Below are 21,855 nucleotides of genomic sequence, written 5' to 3'. Positions count from 1 at the left end.
CTGTACCTCCTAGCTTACTAGCTATGAATGTGTCTGGATCCCAAATCCTGTTCCTCTTTCCCTCCCAATAAAGTAGGAAGTGTACTCTTCTTCCTATCAGAGACTGCTCTTTGTTTTGAAGGCCACTGTCTCCTGCTTCACTTAAGACTACATCCTTTCAGTTCTCCCTTTCCTCTGTCCTTTGACCTTTCTCATGCTGGCTCCTTCTCATCAGCAATTAATCATATTTAGTCTGCCATTTGTAAAAAGACCAGTCTTTGACTTTACGTCCTTTGAGTTACCACCTTATCTGTTTGTTCCTGTTGATGGCTAAACTACCTGAAAGGATGTCTACATTCACTATTGTCGACCACATTCCCTCTCTCTCTACTCCCTTGGTGATCTTTTCTCCTCCTTGGCTTCATTTGCTGAAGAAACAGATGTACCATGACCCGGGCCATTATATGAAAATGGAGAATGTCCAGCAGCAGTACGTATTTCACAGGCACCTGAGTTTCAACGTATCCAAAACCGAGCTTATCTTCTCCAAAGCTTATTCTTCCATCCCTACTCCCTGCTCCAGTGACGAGCACTACCATCTCTTCAGTTCAAAGCAATAACAGAGGAGTCATCGTTATACAGTTGTTCCCCCTTACCCACAGGGGGATATGTCTTAAGACCCCCAGTGGATACCTGAAATTGCATATAGTACTGAATCATATATGTACGTTTTTCCTATATGTACCTATGATGAAGTTTAATTTATAAATTAGGCACCCTAAGAGATTAAGAACAATAGTAATAAAACAACCGTAACAATATACAATTGACCTTTGAACAGCACAGCTTTGAACTGTGTGGGTCTACATAATATGCAGGCTGTCTTCAACCAAATGCAGATCAAAAATTCACAGCATGTTTTCAACCAAATGCGGATCAGAAATTCACTTGCCTATACAGAGGGTCACCTTTTTGTATACTGGAGCTCCACAGAGCCAGCTGCAGGACTTGAGTATGGGTGGATTTTGATGTATGTTGGGGGTCCTGTAACTAATCCCCTGTGTATACTGAGAGATGACTGTACTGTAATAAAAATATGTGAGTGTGGTTGGTCTCTCTCTCTCTCTGTCTCTGTCATCTGTTTTCAGACTGCAGTTGACTGCAGGTAACTGTGGCTTGGGAAGTGAAACCATGGATAAGAGGGGACTACTGTACATCAGATCCAGCAGTGACCTAACTGGATTTTTCTCTTTCCTGTCTTTTCCTTTCTGCAGTAATCTCCTAACTGGATTTTTCTCTTGTCTGATCTGACGTCTGATCCCCTCTCCATATGACAGAGCAATCTTTTGAGTCACTGGAACAGACTGTGACACTCCTTTACAGTGCCTGTCCATTGTCCTTGGTATTAGGTTCAAACCCCATAACATGGTTTACAAGACTGTGTCCTCTAATTTTGTGATTCATCCCTTCTCAGTATCCCTCATTTCTTCATATGTGCCATGGTTAATCCTCTAGGGTTCATTGACACCCTAGTTGTCCCCTAATCTCTCTAAGTTAGAAGAGTCTGCTTCTTTTTATGGGCTTACCCTTCCTTTAATTGGTTATCCTGCAAGCTTTTTTCCAAACTCTTGCTCCCTGAGTGATCTCAGCCTCTCGCGTAGCCTCAGTTCTCTCCTGAGATAGAGGCTTACTTGCTGACGGATGTGGATGTATGTTCTGTGTGCAGCTGTTATACCCCTCCCCCAGTTCTCCCCAGCCTTCCATGACCTCCTCTTTACCTGTTAGGAAGTTTTCCCTGTCTCTGTCGGTGTTTATCACCTGTGTCATTGCTTGCTCAATTGTCTGGACTATTTTTTAAGTCTTTTTATCTTTCTGTTTCCAGAGCCTAGCATGTTCTAAGTATTCAATGTATATTTGTTGAATTAATAAATGGATAATAGTTTTCTCCCTTTTAATTAAATAAATTTTATTAAAAGCAACTTTGAGCCAAAACCTATAAATGGTTTTTAGGTAACATTTAATTTCACAACTAACTTAAACATTTTTTTTTTATTTTTATGGGTACATAGTAGGGGTATACGTTTGTGGGGTACATGAGATATTTTCATACGGGCATAGAATGCATAATAATCACATCAGGGTAAATGGGATATCCATCACCTCAAGCATTCGTCTTTTTTGTGTGTTGTGAACATTCTAATTATGCTCTTAGTTACTTTAAAATGTACACTAAATTATTGAACATGTAAAGTTTGTTACATGTGTTTCTGTGCCTGACTTAGTTCACGTAACATGTCCTCCACTTCCATCCCTACTGTTGCGAATGACAGGATCTCATTCTTTGTTTTGGCTGAATAGTACTCCACAATTAATTTTTTCTTAGTGAGATTTGAACATATTTTACCTCCCTTAATACTTGTGTTTTCCAATTTTATTTCAGAAAAGATTTAGGTCATGCTCAAATGGTGGTTGATGAGCTCTTTTCCTCTCACTCTGATTTGGATTCTGATTCTGAACTAGACAGGGCAGTTACCCAAATCAGTGTAGACCTGATGGATGACTACCCAGCATCTGACCCACGGTGGGCTGAGTCTGTCCCTGAGGGTAAGAACGTTTCAATTACGGAATAGTATGTTTTGAACATATTCTGGTTTCTTTATTAGAAGCATCTCTTAAAGCATATTTTTTAGCTTCTCAAACAGTTTAATATTAATTCAGTTTTTTTTAAATATTGTGACTTTCCTTTTTTTGAGACAGAGCCTTGCTCTGTCACCCAGGCTGGAGTGCAGTGGCACAATCTCGGCTCACTGCAAGCTCCGCCTCCCAGGTTCACGCCATTCTCCTGCTTCAGCCTCCCAAGTAGCTGGGACTACAGGCACCCACCACCATGCCTGGGAAATTTTTTTGTATTTTTAGTAGAGATGGGATTTCACCATATTAGCCAGGATGGTCTTGATCTCCTGACCTCATGATCCACCCACCTTGTCCTCCCAAAGTGCTGGGATTACAGGCGTGAGCCACCAGGCCCGGCCAGGTAACCTTCCTTATAGTAGGTTTTGAAAAAGGGTCAAACAGGTCTAGATAACAGAATAGAAACTAAAGGAACATTGGAACAAATCCTAATTGTTCTATCCAAGGCAGATTAATTAGCCTTACTTAACTTTCCTGGCTTTTATTTCTAAAAGAAAATTGGTAGCATAGGTAGACAATTGGCACTTACCTGCCCCCCAATTTTTTTTTTTGTTTTTTGTTTTTGGAGACAGAGTCTCCCTTACTCTGTCACCCAGACTGGAATGCAGTGGCGCAATCTCAGCTAACTGCAACCTCCACCTCCTGGGTTCAAGTGATCCTCCCACCTCAGCCTCCCGAGTAGCTGAGATTACAGGTGTGCACCATCACACCCAGCTAATTTTTGTATTTTTAGTAGAGATGTAGTTTCACCATGTTGGCCAGGCTGGTCTCGAACTCTTGACCTCAGGTGGTCCACCCGCTTTGATCTCCCAAAGTGCTGGGATTTCAGGTGTAAGCCACCACGCCCAGCCTACTTACCCCCAAATTAAATGATAATTTTGGCATAATCAGTATATTTGACTAATAGAAATGATCCATTCCCCTGAGAGTAGCAGTGATCAAATGTCAATATGTAGAAGTGGACACGACATGTTTTGCTGCCTGTCCCAGGTGACTGCCCCTCTTACGCTTACTTCCACCTCAGAAACTCGAGGAGAACTCTGGGGTCCCCAGATACCAGGGAACTGTCTCAAACATATTTCTCTCCCTAATTATCCTACTTCTTAGCAAGTTCACTAAGCTGCATTAGAGATTTAGGAAGAAAACATCAGAGCTCATCTCCTTTCTTTGACTGTTTTTGTTGGCGCTGTCAAGCTTAAATTGTCACAAATGATTAAACTAAAAACGTATTTTGCATTTTGAATACATACAGTATGAATTGTATCAAACCTCTAAAATTTTCTCCTAAAGTTTTAAAACTCCTGAGTAATGTTATAAATAATTTTGTAAGGTTGATATTTTTCTTTTGTATAGACTTTCTTTTTTTTTTCCTTTTCCTTTTTGAAACGGAGTCTCACTCTGTCGCCAGGCTGGAATGCAGTAGCGCAATCTCAGCTCACTGCAACTTCCACCTCCCCGGGTTCAAGCAATTCTCTTGCCTCAGCCTCCTGAGTAGCTGGGACTACAGGCACGCGCCACCACACTCAGCTAATTTTTGTATTTTTAGTAGAGATGGGGTTTCACCACGTTTGCCAGGATGGTCTCGATCTCTTGACCTCGTGATCTGCCCACCTCGACCTCCCAAAGTGCTGGGATTACAGGCGTGAGCCACCGTGCCTGGCCTTAACTTTTTATTTTAATAGCAGTTAGCCACTAATATTAAAATAGTATAGTTGTAAAACCACTATGTTCTAAGTTTTATCACTGTGTTTTAACAGAAGCACCTGGGTTCAGCAATACATCACTGATTATCCTTCACCAGCTAGAAGACAAGATGAAAGCTCACTCTTTTCTTATGGACTTCATTCATCAAGTAAGAGCCCAGGGTGCTGGGCACAGGGCGGGCCGGAACATCTGTCTGCTCTGCCTTTGTCAGTCTCTCCAACACAGTGGGAAGTCCCTTCTCTCTATTTTGAGGCATTTCATTGGGTGGGGCATGACTAGTGTTTTCCATTTTCTGTGCTGATTTAAAAGTCTGTAATTCCAGGGCTGTGTACAAGCCTGTTAATCCAGGTATAAGAAGCAGAACTTCATTCAGATTTCCTGTGTGCGTTTGGGTAAAAACTTAAGTTTTCATGAGTCGATTTTGTATTTGACAGATTTTTATATATGACTTTTAATTTTGAGGTGCCATTAGAATCAAATCCTCATTTAAAGTATTCCTTTTCTTTTTTTTGTGTAAAGGTTATCCTCGTATATATTGTGCCTGAATTAGAAAATGTTTTGCTACTGGACAGAATTTTACATAAATTCACCCATACTTGCCTCGTCAATAAAAGTGGCTTGCAGACATATTACATAGCCAAGTGAATGAATTTCAACCTGTTTGGGGTTTTGTTTGTTTTGTTTTATTTATTTATTTATTTATTTATTTATTTATTTATTTATTTATTCATTTGAGACAGGGCACTCTGTCACCCAGTCTGGAGTGTAGTGGCACAGTCTTGGCTCACTGCAGCCTTGACCTCCTAGACTCAAGCAGTCCTCTCACAGCCTCCTGGGTAGTTGGGACTACAGGTTTGTGCCACCATGCCCATATAATTTTTTTTTAGTTTTTGTAGAGACAGAATCTTACTACGTTGCCCAGGCTGGTCTCGAACTCCTGGGCTCAAGAAATCACTGCACTTCAGCCTCCCAAGGTGCTGAGGTTACAGGCATGAGCTACCAGGCCCAGTCGCTTCCCTGATTGTTTTTGAAACTCAGTAGTGCCTACTCACTACCACACCTGGCTAATTTTTTATGTTAAGGAGATTCTAGTGAGTGCTGTCCAATCCATTGCTTTCTGTGATCATGGGAATGTTCTAGTGTGATGTCTAGTGGGACAGCTGCTGGCCACATGTGACCTGAACAGTTGAAATGTGACTAGCAACTGAAGAACTGAATTTTAACTTACTTAAATAGCCACTATGGACAGTGCCTACCTTATTGGACAGTGCAGCACTAGATAATTTCAGAAATGACTTGATTGTTCCTAATCCCACATTCTTTTTCAATTTTGTGCATGGCTTATCTCCTGTCTACTCTTTTATTTTCTTGGCAAGAAAACTCCAATCATTCATTGAGTGTCTCTCTTTTTTTGTTGTTGTTATTTTAGGTGGGATATGGATTAATGAGGAAAAAACGCATTTTCTCCCGATATGGTCGTTTAATTAGCCAAGTGTATCAGTTAACTATTACTGCCGTATAAACCACCCCAAAACACAGTGGCTTAAAACAATTCTGTGGGTTAATCAGGCAGTTCTTCTGTTGGTTTCACCCGGAATCACTCGACCTGCATTTAGGATGCACTGAGCTGGAGGGTCTGCAAGCCTCTTCCCACTTTCTGGCAGTTGGTTCCAACTGTCAGCAGAGGCTATGTGGTTCTCCATTTAGTCGCTCATCCTGCTCTGGGCTGGACTGGCTTCCTGTGGTCTTAGCGGATGAACATAGAAGCTGTAGGCTTCTTAAGAGCTCATCTCAGATGTCACATAATGTTACTTCCAGTAAAGTGACATTGGTCAAAGCAAGTCACAAGGACAGCTGGGATGAAAGATTAAATAATTTATTATACCTCTTTTTTGTGTGTGTGTGTGTGACAGGGTTTCACTCCCATCGCCCAGGCTGGAGTACAGTGGCGCAATCTCAGCTCGCTGCAACCTTTGCCTCCTGGGCTCAAGCGATTCTCCTGCCTCAGCCTCCCCAGTAGCTGGGACTACAGGCACATGATGCTGAACCTGGCTAATTTTGTGTATTTTTTGTGGAGAATGGGTTTTGCCATGTTGCCCAGGCTAGTTTTGAACTCCTAAGCTCAAGTGATTGCCTGCCTCCGCCTCCCAAAGTGCTGAGATTACAGGTGTGAGCCACTGCGCCCAATGTGATTGTACCTCTCGATGAGAAGAGTGGCAAAGTCATTCTCATTGGAAGAGGATGTGCATACTGGGCCAGCAGGAACTTGCCCTGACCTGATTTGCTACACTAAGAGCATGGATTTATCAGAGGCCTGAAAGCCATGAAAGCATGAGCTCTCTTGTCTCAGCCTTCCTGGGTTCCAGAGAAACCTCACGAAGTTCCACGGCTGCTGGTAGCAGTATCTGTCTCAAGGCAATGTCTAGCTAGTTCTGAAAACACCATTCCAGCCATGCCTTTTATGTTTCTATTTCCTTTAATATTTAGCACTCATTTTACTAATCGGGAAGAATTTATGTTGATAATTAGGAAAAAGGTATAACTAGATACTAAGGAAAATTTTTTTTTTTTTTTTTTTGGATACAGGGTCTCTGTTGCCCAAGGTGGAGTGCAGTGGCACGATCACAGCTCACTGCAGGATTGACCTCCTGGGCTCAAACAATCTTCCCACCTCTGCCTCCCCGATAGCTGGGACCACAGGCACTCACTACCATGCCCGGCTAATTTTTTTATTTTCTGTAGAGACAGGGTCTCATAATGTTGCCCAGGCTGGTCTCAAATTCCTGGCCTCAAGTGATCCTCCTGCCTAGGCTTCCCAAAGTGCTGGGATTACAAGCCTGAGCCACTGCACCCAGCCCCAGGGAATATTTCTGAATATAGAGAAATATTCCTTTTCTCCTTGAGCCAAACTGGGTATCTGCAGGGCCATATCCTCATTCTGAAGGGGGTGGAAGTAACACCAACACTTCAAACAGTACCCTTGCCTCTAGTTTTCTGATGTTGAGAGAAGCCTCTGTGTTCATACATTGTGTTTCCATACCTTACAGAAGCAGGGAGGTAATCTGATCATATTCACTGTATGACTAGAATGATTGTATATGTGTGTGTGTGTATATATATATATTTAGTTTTTTAATTTTTTTGAGACAGGGTCTCATTCTGTCACCCAGGCTGGAGTGCAGTGGCATGATCATAGCTCACTGTAGCTACAGCCTGCCCGGGCTCAGCTAATCTTCCCATCTCAGCCTCCCAAGTAGCTGGGACTACAGGCATGTGCCACCAAGTCAGCTAATTTTTGTATTTTTTGTACACATTACCCAAGTGATCGCCTGCTTCTACCTCCCAAAGTGCTGGGATTACAGGTGTGAGCCACTGTGCCTGGCCTAGAATAGTTTTAATATAGAGCTATTGCTTCACTGTCAGTGCCACAATCAAAGCAAAGTAAAGCAAGCAATTGGGATGACCTTGCATGAAAACTCCACCTAAGATATATATATATATAAATATTTTTTTTTTTTTTGAAACGGAGTCTTGCTCTGTCGCCCAGGCTGGAGTGCAGTGACGTGATCTCTGCTCACTGCAAGCTCTGCTTCCCGGGTTCATGCCATTCTCCTGCCTCAGCCTCCCGAGTAGCTGGGACTACAGGCGCCTGCCACCACGCCCGGCTAATTTTTTTGTATTTTTAGTAGAGACGGGGTTTCACTGTGTCAGCCAGGATGGTCTCGATCTCCTGAACTCGTGATCCTCCGGCCTCGGCCTCCCAAAGTGGTGGGATTACAGGCATGAGCCATCACGCCTGGCCAGTTACACCTAAAATATTTTTGAGGGAACCAGGAAATAAATTCAAGTCAGGAAAGACCATGTAGCTCTTTAAAATAATCAGGTGAACAGGTTAAATACATTAGGATTCAGCAAATTATTCCACAGTCATTAAAAATATCTAAATGTGTTAGAAAAAATAAGATACTATCAAAACAGGGTACAGAACAATAAATACAGTGTGACCCCTTTTGTGTTATAAAAAGATATCTCCTCGCATGTAAATACTACAAAAGCATATAGAAAATGAAGGATAAGAAAATCAGGTCACTTATTAACGAAAGAGAATTATACTTAAAATGTGAAAAAGTATTCATTATTTATGCCTGTCTTTTGGCTCCTTCCTAGTTTAGGTTATTGTAATGTCATATGCAATGAGAAAGCTTAGGAAAACCCCTAGAAGATCATAACACAGCACAGATGGGCACCAAGCAACTCAGTAGGAGATGCAAAGGATTAGAGATGCCCTCACCCTCCCAGCAGCATTAGGGGTATGGAAATCAGTCCTTGAAGGTGGAGGTTGCTGAGTTTCTGATTTCTGAAAGTCTGGAATCTAGGGGAGTTAATTGATACAGCTAGTAAAGGGTAGTGTGAGGCCAGGTGCAGTGGTTCACACCTGTAATTCCAGTGCTTTGAGAGGCTGAGTCAGTAGGCTCCCTTGTGGCCAGGAGATCTTGTGGCCAAGATCAGCCTGGGCAACATAGTGAGACCCCATCTCTACAAAAATAAAGTGTAAAAATTATCCTGTTGTGGTGGTGTGCTGCTTGGGAGGCTGAGGTGGAAGATGGCTTGAGTTGAGGGTTTAAGGTTAGGGTGACCTGTGATTGTGATTGTACCACTGCACTCCAGCCTGGGCGACAGAGCAAAACCCTCTCAAAAAAGACGAAAAGAGCAGTGTGACTGTTTTGATAACCATAAACAATAATTTGGGAAACATGATATGCAGAGACAGTAGTAGTGGACAGAAGCCCTGGAGTGACCCTGTTCTTAGAACAGGAATATCTGCATTTCCTTGTGGGTGTTAATGGCCTGGCTGAAGTGTCTGTGTGTTAGAAACAGTTAAAACGAGACAGCGGCCGGGCGCGGTGGCTGAAGCCTGTGATCCCAGCACTTTGGGAGGCCGAGGCGGGCGGATCACGAGGTCAGGAGATCGAGACCATCCTGGCTAACACGGTGAAACCCCGTCTCTACTAAAAATACAAAAAATTAGCCAGGCGTGTTGGCGGGCACCTGTAGTCCCAGCTACTCGGGAGGCTGAGACAGGAGAATGGTGTGAACCCGGGAGGCAGAGCTTGCAGTGAGCCGAGATCGCGCCACTGTACTCCAGCCTGGGGGACAGAGCAAGACTCCGTCTCAAAAAAAAAAAAAAAAAAAAAAAAACAGACAGCTGGAGGGACTTGCTGGGGGAGAGCTGGGGCCAGTGACTGCCCAGGGTGCTTCTGGGGAAAATACAGCTATGGTATTTTGCATGTTACCATAATTGCTTTCTAAGAATATATGTTTGCCTTTTTGTAAGGTTGGCTTATTTGGACGTCTAGGCAGTTTTCCAGTTAGAGGGACACCGATGGCCACTCGACTGTTGCTCTGTGAGCATGCCGAAAAGCTGTCAGCCGCCATTGTTCTCAAGAACCACCACTCCCGGCTTTCTGACCTCGTCAGCACAGCCATATTGATTGCTTTGAACAAGAGGGAGTATGAAATCCCATCCAACCTGACTCCTGCAGATGTCTTTTTCAGGGAGGTAAGATGAGTCCTCTTTCATGTGGCTTTGTAGAACTGTGCCATTTAGTGATCATGCCCTAGGCAGGAAAGAGGGTGAGGACAAGTTAAATCACAAAAGATCTCACTGAAATTTTAAATTGGACTCCAGATTTTCTGGCTAGAGTGTCACTCAGAAGTATCATTTATCAGTTACCTGTAAAGAAGAGCTTGCAAAGTTGACTAAGAAGTGCTCCCTGTTTACTTTTTTTCCTCTGATAACTGTCTCCATGTACCTATTTGCTTTGTGTGCTGATCTTCTTTTTTTTTTTTTTTTTGAGATGGAGTCTCACCCTGTTGCCCAGGTACCTCTGCCTCCTGGGTTCCAGCGATTCTCCTACCTCAGCCTCCTGAGTAGCTGGGATTACAGGTGCCAGCCACCACCCCAGCTAATTTTCATATTTTTAGTAGAGATGGAGTTTCGCTGTGTTGGTCAGGCTGATCTCGAACTCCTGACCTCAGGTGATCCACTCGCCTCAGACTCCCAAAGTGCTAGGATTACAGGTGTGAGCCACTGCATCCATCCTGATCTTCTCCTTTGTCTCTCTCGATCTACTCTTTTTTTGGGGGGGGCAGAGGACTGTTGCCAGGCTGGAGTGCAATGGTGCAGTGTTGGCTCACTGCAACCTCTGCCTCCTGGCTTCAAGCAATTCTCCTGCCTCAGCCTCCCAAGTAGCTGGGACTACAGGCATGTGCCACCACGCCCAGCTGATTTTTGTATTTTTAGTAGAGACCTGGTTTCACCCTTGTTGGCCAGGCAGATCTACTCTTGACTCTGCCACAGCAAAGTGGCCTTCCTGAGTGGGCTCCCTTGCCCTCCAGCTTCTGCCAGGTCAGATGAATGTGAGGCCCTGCCATAAGGCCAGAAGTTGGAGTAGTTATTCCGCCAGCTTTCTTCCTTGCCTGTGCCCACTTTACATTGGCTGTGCCCCTCTGTCAGGGACTGTGCCTCCTGTCCAACTGCTTTCTCTGTGTTTCCAGTAGCTGCGCCCTCCTCTTGCCTCTTCAGGCCTGAGGTTGATAATGCCTTATCCTAGGGTGCTGCCCCATCTGTTTTTGGACCCCTTAATCTTGCCCACACCTTTGCAAACAGTACCTTCACTGAACTCCTCAGCTACCTCCTAGGATCCTGTTGTTACACCTTGCTTGTAAAATCAGATTTATTTTCAGAGAAAAAGTAAAGTCTGCTACAAACTTCAAAGACAGAAATGGTTAAGATGCCGGGCAGCCAGTGGCAGCTGGACATTGTGGAAATAGTGACGCAGTCCTCGTGCTTTTGTGAAGCTTCACAGCCTGATGAGGCAGCAAGGTAGATTTCGCTGTCTCCCTTTAAAGGTGTGACATTAGGGCTTAGACCTGTTGTCTTAACTGAGACTGCAGAATTATCTGGTTTTAGAAACTGCCAGTTCTTCCCTCAGCTCTGTGAAATTTGGAATTCCTTATGCATTTGAGGAACTTCCAACTCTATTTGATGTCTCAAATTTTTCTTCCTTCCTCCTATAGCCTAACTGTATTCTAACATGTAGCACACTGTGCCGACAAGTCTCTTTGTTAATGTTTGATGTACTGTAACCTAAGTTCTATGTACTATAACCGAAGTTCAGTCTTCCTGTTGATTCCATAAATGTGTTTAGTGTGAATTCTTTGCTTTTATGCATTTGGGTTAGTTCCTAGGGAATGGAAGGAAAAGCACTTTGTTATGTTTTGTTTTTAATCTAGAGAGTATGCCAGAAATCTGAAAGAAAAACAAATCACCTCAAGTTTCATGACCTAACAAATCAAATTGTTGTCATTTTTGTGTCCTTTTTGGTCTTTATTCATATATAATTTTATATGATAAGACAATGAATTTTTAAAAATTAATGACAGACTACTTGTAAGAACTGAGCAAGAGCCTGGTTCATTATTCTGCATTTGGATCAAAGGGCAAAGTATAATTGTCAATTCAGTGTATGTACATGTTTCAGTTAGCTGAATTATTAGAGAAAGGTCTGGAAATTATCAGTTGGATACATAATATAGAATAATATTTTAGGAATATGATACACGAAAACTAAAAATGTGATTGGCTCCTCAAAAGAATGTTCCATATGAAAAATGCTAATGTTTAGGACTGTTCACATCACTATTTATCTTCATTTCTCATGATGTTCATTGGTCTTCAGCTTCTCTGGGGTGTAGTTCTAAAGGTTTTCTCCCGTGTCATAACAATCATGAAAAGAGAATACAATAGCTATATGCATATAGTAGTTTTTCTTTCTTTTTACTGTCCTTCCACTTGGGGGTGACAAATTACCTTTCTAAGGAGTATTTGTGTTTGGGGACGAGCTGGTTAACCAAAATCAATCTCTGATTGGTGGGCCATGTAGAAAGATGTTTTGACTTGGCAGCCCTGATAGAAAGTAAAACAATACAGAGCCTGCCTGAGGGTGTGCTCTCCACTTTGCCTCTGTCTGCAGTTTGGGAAGGCCCTGTACCTCCTAAGGCTCTGGAAAAGCGGAGCTCACTGCTTAAGGAACAGACTATGTTGACACGGCATATGAGCAATATTTGAAATCACTGAATATATACATGATAAGAGAATTTAACAAATGTTTTGGCATTTTATGCGCTTTTATGTTATTTTCTGTCTTTTATATTATATATGCTTTCCTTCTTTTTTTTTTTTTTTTGAGATGGAGTCTTGCTCTGTCGCCAGGCTGGAGTGCAGTGACACAATCTCTGCTCACTGCAGCCTCCGCCTCCCCGGTTCAAGCAATTCTCCTGCCTCAGCCTCCCAAGTAGCTGGGACTCCAGGTGCGCACCACCACGCCCAGCTAATTTTTGTATTTTTAGTGGAGACAGGGTTTCACCATGTTTTCCAGGATGGTCTTGATCTCTTGACCTTGTGATCCGCCCACCTCCAAAGTGCTGGGATTGCAGGCATGAGCCACCGCACCCGGCCATTATATAGGCTTTCATTGTGTTTTTCATGTTAACAATGTAAAATATTCTTATGCTTAATCTTATAAATTAAATGTGCTGAAGATTTCTTGCCTGGGCTGTTAGGATGCCTTTGGCTAACATCAGAAATGCAAAAGGAAGAACAAGGTTTGCAAAAGAGAGGGATTTTGTTTGGGTCATGTTTTATCTGTGCCTATATATCTTATTCCTTCAGCCAGTTTGTGAGGTCCTTGAGGGCAGCTAATCTGATTTTTCTTTGCTCTTATCTCTGAGTGTCCATTGCTATGCAAACTCTAAATAACGGGGGAAATCTTAAACGCAGACTTGAACTTGAAACAGGAGTTTCAGTGCCTGATGGTATTTTTGCACTGTTATCTCCATGTATTAATTAATGACAAAGGAAGAGTTAGAAGTTATGTATTTAGTTCATTATTCTCTTATGTTGCTTACTTCTATTCTACAAATGTTTCTGTTATGTCTGAAGGAGGGGAATTCCTCAAAGAAAGAAATTAGCAAGTTCATATTTTGAGGTCATTATTTTAGTCTATTAGTTCATTAGTTTGGGGTATTACATTGTAAAGTGATGTCATCTGTAACCTAGTGCTATTTAAAGGTGCACTGAGCAGAGTAGCTATAATAAATAATATCATCGTTTAAATAAAAAAAATCTCGGTAACAATCCAGAATTTGCCTGTTTATAAGACTTATTTGGGCACTCTGACTTTTAAAAGTTAGGAGATCCGACTTTTCTTGATTTTTGAATTTATTTTTACCATCAAGTGTCAATAAATTTTCCTCCATCTATAGGTCTGAGGATATGGCTTAATGAGTAAAACTCACTGGGTAGTTGTTACCCATCACCATAATTTTTGTTGTAAGTAGTTTACTTCTGTGTATTCTCTCAGGTATCCCAAGTAGATACCATCTGTGAGTGCTTACTGGAGCATGAAGAGCAAGTCTTGAGGGATACACCTATGGATTCCATTGAATGGGCTGAAGTGGTGATCAATGTGAACAATATTCTCAAGGTACAAAAATATAGTAAAGGCTTCAGCAAATCAAAGCCCAGAGCATGGATAGACAAGGAAGTGGTTTCCATATTCCTACTCTGTATTGCCGATAATTTATAAGGTTGTAGACATTTGTTAATCCCAAAAAAGTTAGAAAAATGTCAGTCATTTTATTATTAATCAGCTAATGAGTATTTTGAATGTTAGCCTGGTGCCTATTAATAAATTTCTATAATCCTGAGTTTCTATTTGGTAGAATAATAAACCTTTCATTTGGGAAGATGTGTTTGTATCTTTGCAATTTTTTTAGCTGGTTTTTTTCGGAGAGAAGGTCTCACTGTCACCCAAGCTGGAGTGCAGTGGCACCATCATAGCTCACTGTAACCTTGGGCTCCCAAGTTCTTCCTGCCTCAGCCTCCAAGAATGTTGGGATTACAGACCTGAGACACCATGCCTGATTACAAACGTATTGTTAATGTAACTGTCTAAATATTTCTCATTTCTATTTTTTTAATTACTCAAAACTCTGCTACTTTTACTATTAACTAAAATGTTCCATTTAATTTTAGCTAGTGGACTTATAGTAATGATTTTCCTACTTTGGTTACTATTATTTGCCAAAACTGAAGTTAAATTATGGAGTAAAACAAACCAAAAGCAGAAAGAACCAAAAAGTAATCATGCAGATCTGTGCTGACTTTTTTCTCTTATTTTCTTTTTTTTTTTTTTTTTTTTTTTTTGTGAAACATGGTCTCACTCCATTGCCCAGGCTGGGTTTACAGTGGCTTTGATTATAGCTCACTGCAGCCTCCTGGGCTCAAGCAATCTTCTTTCCTCATTCTCCCAAGTAGCTGGGACTGCAGGTGCACGCCATGATGCCTAGGTAATTTTTAAAATTTTTTGTAGAGATGGGGTCTCACTATGTTGTCAGGCTAGGAGCAATCCTCCTACCTCAGCCTCCCAAAAGCACTGGGATTACAGGTGTGAGCCAACATTCCTGGCCCCTGAGTATTTTTTCTTACTAATTTACTTTGCTGTCTTAAATTATCTTCAGAAATACTGTGATCCATCACCTTTTGCATGTGATAACACATTAACTTTTTTTCCAGGATATGCTGCAGGCTGCTAGTCATTATCGCCAAAATAGAAACTCTTTGTATAGAAGAGAAGAATCACTAGAAAAAGAACCTGAATATGTTCCATGGACGGGTAATATACTGATTTATTAACAGTTGTTCAAAACATATTTCTAATGACCCATCATTTTTAGAAATTGTGTTATTCCCCTAGTGTAGGTTTGTAAGTGAAATGAAAAAGTGCCATCTCCAAAATGAGCAGCTCTTGTCAAAATCACTTTATTCTTCCCTTGCTCTTATTTATCGATCTCTCTATAATTTATGTATTCAACTGGTACTTATGCATTTACTGGGTTTTAGTTCAAATAGTTATTCATAGAAGCAGTCCTGGCCCTGGAGGTATGGACTATATTTTGTGTTGATTTCATACAAGAAAGTAAGTGGAGTAGCATTAAAGGAATTTAGAAGGAAGAAGAATCATGTTTACCTGGCTTTGCTAAGGAAATCTCCTTGGAGAAGATGGGGTTCAGGCAGGGCATTGACAGGTATCACCTGAATCCCTGTTCAATTTAATTTTCCAGCAGTGATGAAGAGGCATAATTTTTATGCTATTAGTCTTTCCTTTAGCCATCACTAGAGCCCTTACTTTAACCATATTATTTTGTGTAATTTCACAGCAACGAGTGGTCCTGGTGGCATCCGAACGGTAATAATACGCCAGCATGAGATTGTCCTGAAGGTGGTTTATCCACAGGCAGACAGCAACCTCCGCAACATCGTGACCGAGCAGCTGGTAGCCCTGATCGATTGCTTCCTGGATGGTTATGTTTCTCAGCTGAAGTCTGTGGATAAATCCAGTAATCAGGAAAGATACGACAATCTGGAGATGGAATACCTACAGAAAAGATCAGATCTCTTATCTCCTCTTCGTAAGTTCATGATACTTGGCAAGAGTTTTAAATTTGCTGAATGGATGAAAGGGTTGAATAGTTAATGCAGTGTATTCAGTGTAGTAGTGTTAATCCAACTGTAATAAAGAACTTAAAGCAAATATGCACAGCTTTCTGTGCTCATTTATTCAACTTTTTTCCCACTACTATCTAGGTATAAGTACCATAGATGATACTGAAGATAATTAATAAATACATAAATAAACAACATTTGGAGACTACCCTTAAAGAGCTTGGCATCACAGACCTTTACGTGAATAACTGGATTGCAAAGTAGAGTCTGGTGAGGGCTGCTTGAGGGGTACAGATAAGATAGTATGGCTGTTCGGCCAAGGACACATGATACTCCAGGCTAGAATTGGGAAGAGTTTGCTTTACTCTTACACAAAGGAAGAGAATAGTGTTTCGGGGAGGCAGTGATGAAACAAGGGTCTGAATTTGCATCTTTTTTTGTTGAGACAGAGTGTCACTCTCTCGCCCAGGCGAGAACATGTGCAGTGGTATAATCTCAGCTCACTGCAACCTCCGCCTCTGGGGTTCAAACAATTCTCCTGCCTCAGCCTCCCAAGTAGCTGGGATTACAGGCGTGTGCCACCAAAACTGGCTAATTTTGTATTTTTGGTAGGGATGGGGTTTTGCCATGTTGGCTAGACTGGTCTCGAACTCCTGGCCTCAGGTGATCCACCCGCCTCAGCCTCCCAAAGTGCTGGGATTGCAAGTGTGAGCCACCGCACCTGGCCTGAATTTGCATCTTTAAGGAATTGATGTGAATTGTGAAACTAAGTGCCAGTAAGTGGGAAGGTTTCCATTCCATTAATGATTGTTGGTTTATAATAGGAATAAAGATAAAATTTCAAGTAACATTTTTTATTACAGATTTTAAGTTTTGCTAACAGGATTTTTTCCCATCTGTTCTCATTTCCACAGTTACACTAGGCCAGTACCTGTGGGCTGCTTCTCTAGCAGAGAAATACTGTGACTTTGATATATTGGTACAAATGTGTGAGCAGACTGACAACCAGAGCCGACTCCAGCGCTACATGACCCAGTTTGCTGATCAGGTGATGAGTGTTGGGTGTGTGGCCACTGAGTCCTTTAGTTGCCTTTTCTTAAAATGGCTTTGCCATTTCAAATCTGTAATCAGGGCTTTTGGAAGATGATAACGATCTTTTTGTAGTTAACTTTGATGAGATAATTTGTATGTTGCGTTTCTTTGTAAATTTTGTCCAGTAGCGAGATCACAGTTCACGACAGCATCAACCTCCTGGGTCCAATCACTTCTCCCACATCACCCCCTCCCACACCTCCTGCCTTCCAGTAGATGGGACCACAGGAGCTCGCCACCATGCCTGGCTAATTTTGTTCATTTTTCAGTAGAGACAAAGTCTCGCTATGTTGTCCAGGCTGGTCTCAAACTCCTGGGCTCAAGCGATCCTCCTGCTTCAGCCTCCCAAAGTGCTGGGATAACAGGCATGAGCCATCTGCCTGACCACACAATTCTTTATATATAAATATTACTGAAAGATTCTTTGACTTTTGGAAAATGTAACTTTCATTTCTGTTTATATATTTTCTAGTTATTATAAAAGTACTTAGGTACATGAATATTGGTAAAGTTCTTAAAAATTGGATAGAAGATACTCGGGAGCATAGAACACTACTTTAAGAGAGCTTAGCTTTACAAATACACCTAACATTCTCATTTTCCTTGAGGGATATTATGCTTCCTGTTTAAAAAACAAAATTCCTAGCCAGCCTCAGTGGCTCATGCTGTAATCCCGCACTTTGAGAGGTCAAGGCAGTAGGATCACTTGAGGCCAGGAGTTTGAGGCCAGCCTGGGCAACATAGTGAGACCCTGCCTTTACAAAAAAAAATTTTTAAAAAACATGCCACCACACGCCCATGGCCACATTTATTCAGAAGGCTAAGGTGGCAGGATCATTTGAGCCCAGGAGGTCAAGGCCAGTGAGCCAAGATTGTGCCACTACACTACAGCGAGGTGACAGAGGAAGACCCTATCTTTAAAAAAAAAAAAAAAAAAAGTTTCCATTGTGACACTATCTTAAGTGAATTTAAAGTTGTTTCTTAAAGCCAGTCTATTCAGTCAGTTGATTACTATGAAAAGCTTATTTTTTATTACTGTAAAAGTGATATTGTATAAAATTTAGAAAACCACTTTTACAAACACAAAAGATAAAAAAACTCAAAATGCCACCACCCAGAGAGAACCTTTTAAACATTTGGTTTATAGTTCAGTCTTTCCACTCTATGTGTTATAGACAAACATGTTTTGTCAACTGCTTTTTTCACTTGATACATTGCAAACATTTGTTCATGTCATTAAATATTCTACAGCAGCATTTTTAATGGCATTGTAGTATTTCATTGACTGGGTATGACTTACTTGATCAAAGATCAGTTGTTGGGCCGGGCGAGGTGGCTCACACCTGTAATCCCAGCACTTTGGGAGGCCAAGGTGGACGGATCACCTGAGGTCAGGAGTTCGAGACCAGCCTGGCCAACGTGGCAAAACCCCGTCTCTTCTAAAAATACAAAAAGTAGCCAGTCATGGTGGCGTGTGCCTGTAATTCCATCTGTTCTGGAGGTTGAGGGAGGAGAATCGCTTGAACCCAGAAGGAGGAGGTTGCAGTGAGCCAAGATCGTGCCATTGCACTCCAGGCTGGGCAACAGAGCAAGACTCCATCTCAAGAAAAAAAAGAAAAGGTCAATTGTTGGACATGGCTTATTTAGTATTTCAAAACATTGCTAAATAAATATTTTTTGCACTGATCATGATTTTAAAATTATTTTTATGGATTTTCTCTTCATGCATTTTTGCATTTTTTCTTATATTTTCTTTAACGTGTTTAAATGTTAAAGTCCTTTTGTGCTTACTCTGATCATCTTTGAGTCTGTTTATGTTGTCTGCTTTTATGTTGCTTGAATCATAGTTTTCTGCTTCTTATATCTGGTAATTTTTAAATTGTATTTTAGACATTGTATGTTTTTAAAACTCCATAGTATGGAAATCAATGTTATTTGTCCCCTTGTGGATTTTCCTTTTTCTCTGTTAGGCAATTTAGAGGAGAGGAAGATGACTCAGTTCATTAGGAATAGAGGTGGCCCAGGACTCAGTCTCAGCTTTTGCAATATTCATTTCATTTCTGGTGTCAGCAGTCTTTCATGGCAGGATCCCTGCTTTAGGGGAAGTATCTCTTAAACACTGTGAGACTGTAGGACGTCTTGGTCTTCCTCTCCAGCTCAGCCTCCACACCACCCCAACACTCCACAAACAGCCAGTGGGGAAAACTGTCTGGGCATTTGGGCCTCTCTAGATTTTGATGTATCATGCCAGGCCATGTGGCCGGCTGGCGCAGAATTCTGGAATGTTACAGTCTCAGTGCCGTCCCACAGAGCTTTCTGTGATAATGGAGCTGTTGAAAATGCGCTGTCCAAATGGGAGCCACTGGCCACATGGGGCTACTGAGCATTTGAAATGTAGCTAATGTACCTAAGGAACTGAATTTTAAATTTCAGCCTAATTTTTTATTTAAGTTAAACAGCTACATATGGCCAGTTGCTACCATATTGGCCAGTGCACATCTAGATTCTGCCATTAATCTTGGCAGTGATATTGAGCAAGATGCCCTTTCTGAATCGGAATGTACACATTTGTCAAATGAGATGATTGGATTAAGTGATGCTACAGTATAGGAAATTATTGTTTAGAACAGGTTTTGTGTTTTGGAGGCCTTTAGAACAAAGTTATGTTTTGTTATCAGAAATGTATTTTTTTAAATATTATGAATGAATTCTATGTTCTGTTATTTGTAGAATTTTTCAGACTTTCTCTTCCGTTGGTATCTGGAGAAAGGAAAGCGAGGCAAATTATTATCTCAACCCATTTCTCAGCATGGACAGTTGGCAAATTTTTTGCAAGCTCATGAACATCTCAGCTGGTTACATGAAATTAATAGTCAAGAATTAGAAAAGGTAAGAAGGATTTTTCTATGGAGCAGATGTGTGCAATTTATTTAGGTAGTTTTAATTAGTTTTGTTTTTAGTAATTAAAATACTGTTTACTGTCATACACCTGAGGAGAGGTTACTATCCAGAATATATAAGGGAGCTGGGCATGGTGGCTTATACCTGTAATCCATCCCAGTACTTTGGGAGGCCAAGGCAGGTGGATCTCTTGAGTGCAGCAGTTCAAGACCAGCCTAGGAAACATAAATAACAAAAACATTAGCCAGGTGTGGTGACACACACCTGTAGTTCCAGCTACTTGGGAGGCTGAGGCAGGAGGATCACTTGAGCTCTGGAGGTTGAGGCTGCAGTGAACTGAGATTGCACCATTGCACTCCAGCCTAGGTGACAGAGTGAGGCCTTGTCTCAAAATAAATGAATGAATGAATGGCAAAAGACCTGAATAGACATTTTCAGAAGAAGACATGCAGATGACCAATAGATGTGTGAAAAAAATGTTCTGCATCACTCATCATTAGGGAAATGCAGATTTATACCACAATGAGACATCACCTTACATTTGTTCAAATAGCTGTTATCAAAAAGGTGAAGGTAACAAGTGCTGGAGAAGACATGGAGAAAAGGGAACCCTGATGCACTCTTGGTGGGAATGTAAGTTAGTACAACCATTATGGGAAACTGTATGGAGGTTCCTGAAAAAGTTAAAAATAGAAATACCATATGATCTGGCAATCCCACTTGTGAGTATATATCCAGAGGAGTTAAAGTCAGTATGTTGAAAAGATACCTGCACCCCCATGTTCGTTGCAGCATTTTCACAATAGCCAAGTTATGGAATCCACCTAAGTGTCCATCAATCAGTGTAAATGATAAAGAAGATGTTGTATATAGAATACACAGTGCGGTAATAGCCTTAAGAAAGAAGGAAATTCTCTCATTTGCAACAACATTGATGAAGCTGGAGAACATTACACTAAACCAAATAAGCCAGACACAGACAAATAACTCATATGTGGAATCTAAAACAATTGAACTCATGGAAGCAGAAGAATGGTGGCTGTCAGAAGGGTGAGGGGATGTTATACACACGCACACACACACACACACATACACACATATACGTATATACATACATATAAGGAACTCAGCTCAATTGCAAGAAGACAACCCAATTTAAAAATGGGGAAATGGGCTGGAGAAGTTGGTCAAAGGGTACAAGTTTTTGTTAGGAGGAAGAAGATTTTTTTTATTTTTATTTTTGTTTTTTTAGAGACAGGGTCTCACTGTGTTGCCCAGGCTGGTCTTGAATTCCTGGGCTCAAGCAATCCACCCACATCAGCCTCCCAACGTGCTGGGATTCCGGGCATGAGCCACTGCACCCAGCCAGGAACATTTTTTATATACATTGCACAGTATGGTGGCTAAAGTTAATAATAGTGTATTGTACATTTTAGAATTTCCAAGAGAACAAATTTGAAATGTTCTCACCACAATGATAGGTATTTGGGGTGATGGGCATGTTAATTAGCTTGATTTAATCATTCCACATCACATACATATATTATAACATTACTCTGTATCCATAAATATATACAATTATAATTCATCAGTATACAATAATAATTTTTTTAAATTTAAAAGCATTTCTTATAGATTATTTAGAATGTGTACTCCTATTTTCTCACATAATTTGCATAAAACATTCTTAATTTGTGATGGTATTGCCATTACTTCTAATATCTCAATAAAAATATGTAGTCTAGGCTGGGTGCCTGTGGCTCATGCCTGTAATCCCAGCTACTCAGGAGCCTGAGGCAGGAGAATCACTTGAACCCGGAAGGCGGAGGTTGAGTGAGCTGAGACTATATCACTGCACTCCAGCCTGGGTGACAAAGCGAGGCTCCCCCCCCCAAAAAAAAAAAAAAAAAAAAAAAAAG

At 41.3% G+C, this 21,855-nt stretch overlaps 1 protein-coding gene across 2 annotated transcripts in view; it reads left to right on the top strand.

The window, feature by feature from the left end:
* Positions 1–21,855, top strand: part of NUP133 (nucleoporin 133) — a 73,049-nt gene that overhangs the window by 32,423 nt on the left and 18,771 nt on the right. For both annotated transcript variants that reach the window (XR_010114814.1, XM_055234631.2), the window contains exons 13-20: positions 2,420–2,583; positions 4,428–4,522; positions 9,710–9,934; positions 13,800–13,922; positions 15,014–15,113; positions 15,658–15,909; positions 16,858–16,991; positions 19,766–19,924. Coding sequence is in view for 1 of the 2 variants with exons in the window: in XM_055234631.2 (XP_055090606.1) it covers positions 2,420–2,583; positions 4,428–4,522; positions 9,710–9,934; positions 13,800–13,922; positions 15,014–15,113; positions 15,658–15,909; positions 16,858–16,991; positions 19,766–19,924 (1,252 nt within the window). In the remaining variant the exon portion in view is untranslated. The remainder of the gene's footprint in view (positions 1–2,419; positions 2,584–4,427; positions 4,523–9,709; positions 9,935–13,799; positions 13,923–15,013; positions 15,114–15,657; positions 15,910–16,857; positions 16,992–19,765; positions 19,925–21,855) is intronic.

The sequence above is a fragment of the Symphalangus syndactylus genome, chromosome 19, assembly GCF_028878055.3.
Source record: "Symphalangus syndactylus isolate Jambi chromosome 19, NHGRI_mSymSyn1-v2.1_pri, whole genome shotgun sequence".
Classification (NCBI taxonomy): domain Eukaryota; kingdom Metazoa; phylum Chordata; class Mammalia; order Primates; family Hylobatidae; genus Symphalangus; species Symphalangus syndactylus.
The sequence above is the reverse complement of the archived record's forward strand: the minus strand, read 5'-3'. Positions and strand labels throughout refer to the sequence as shown.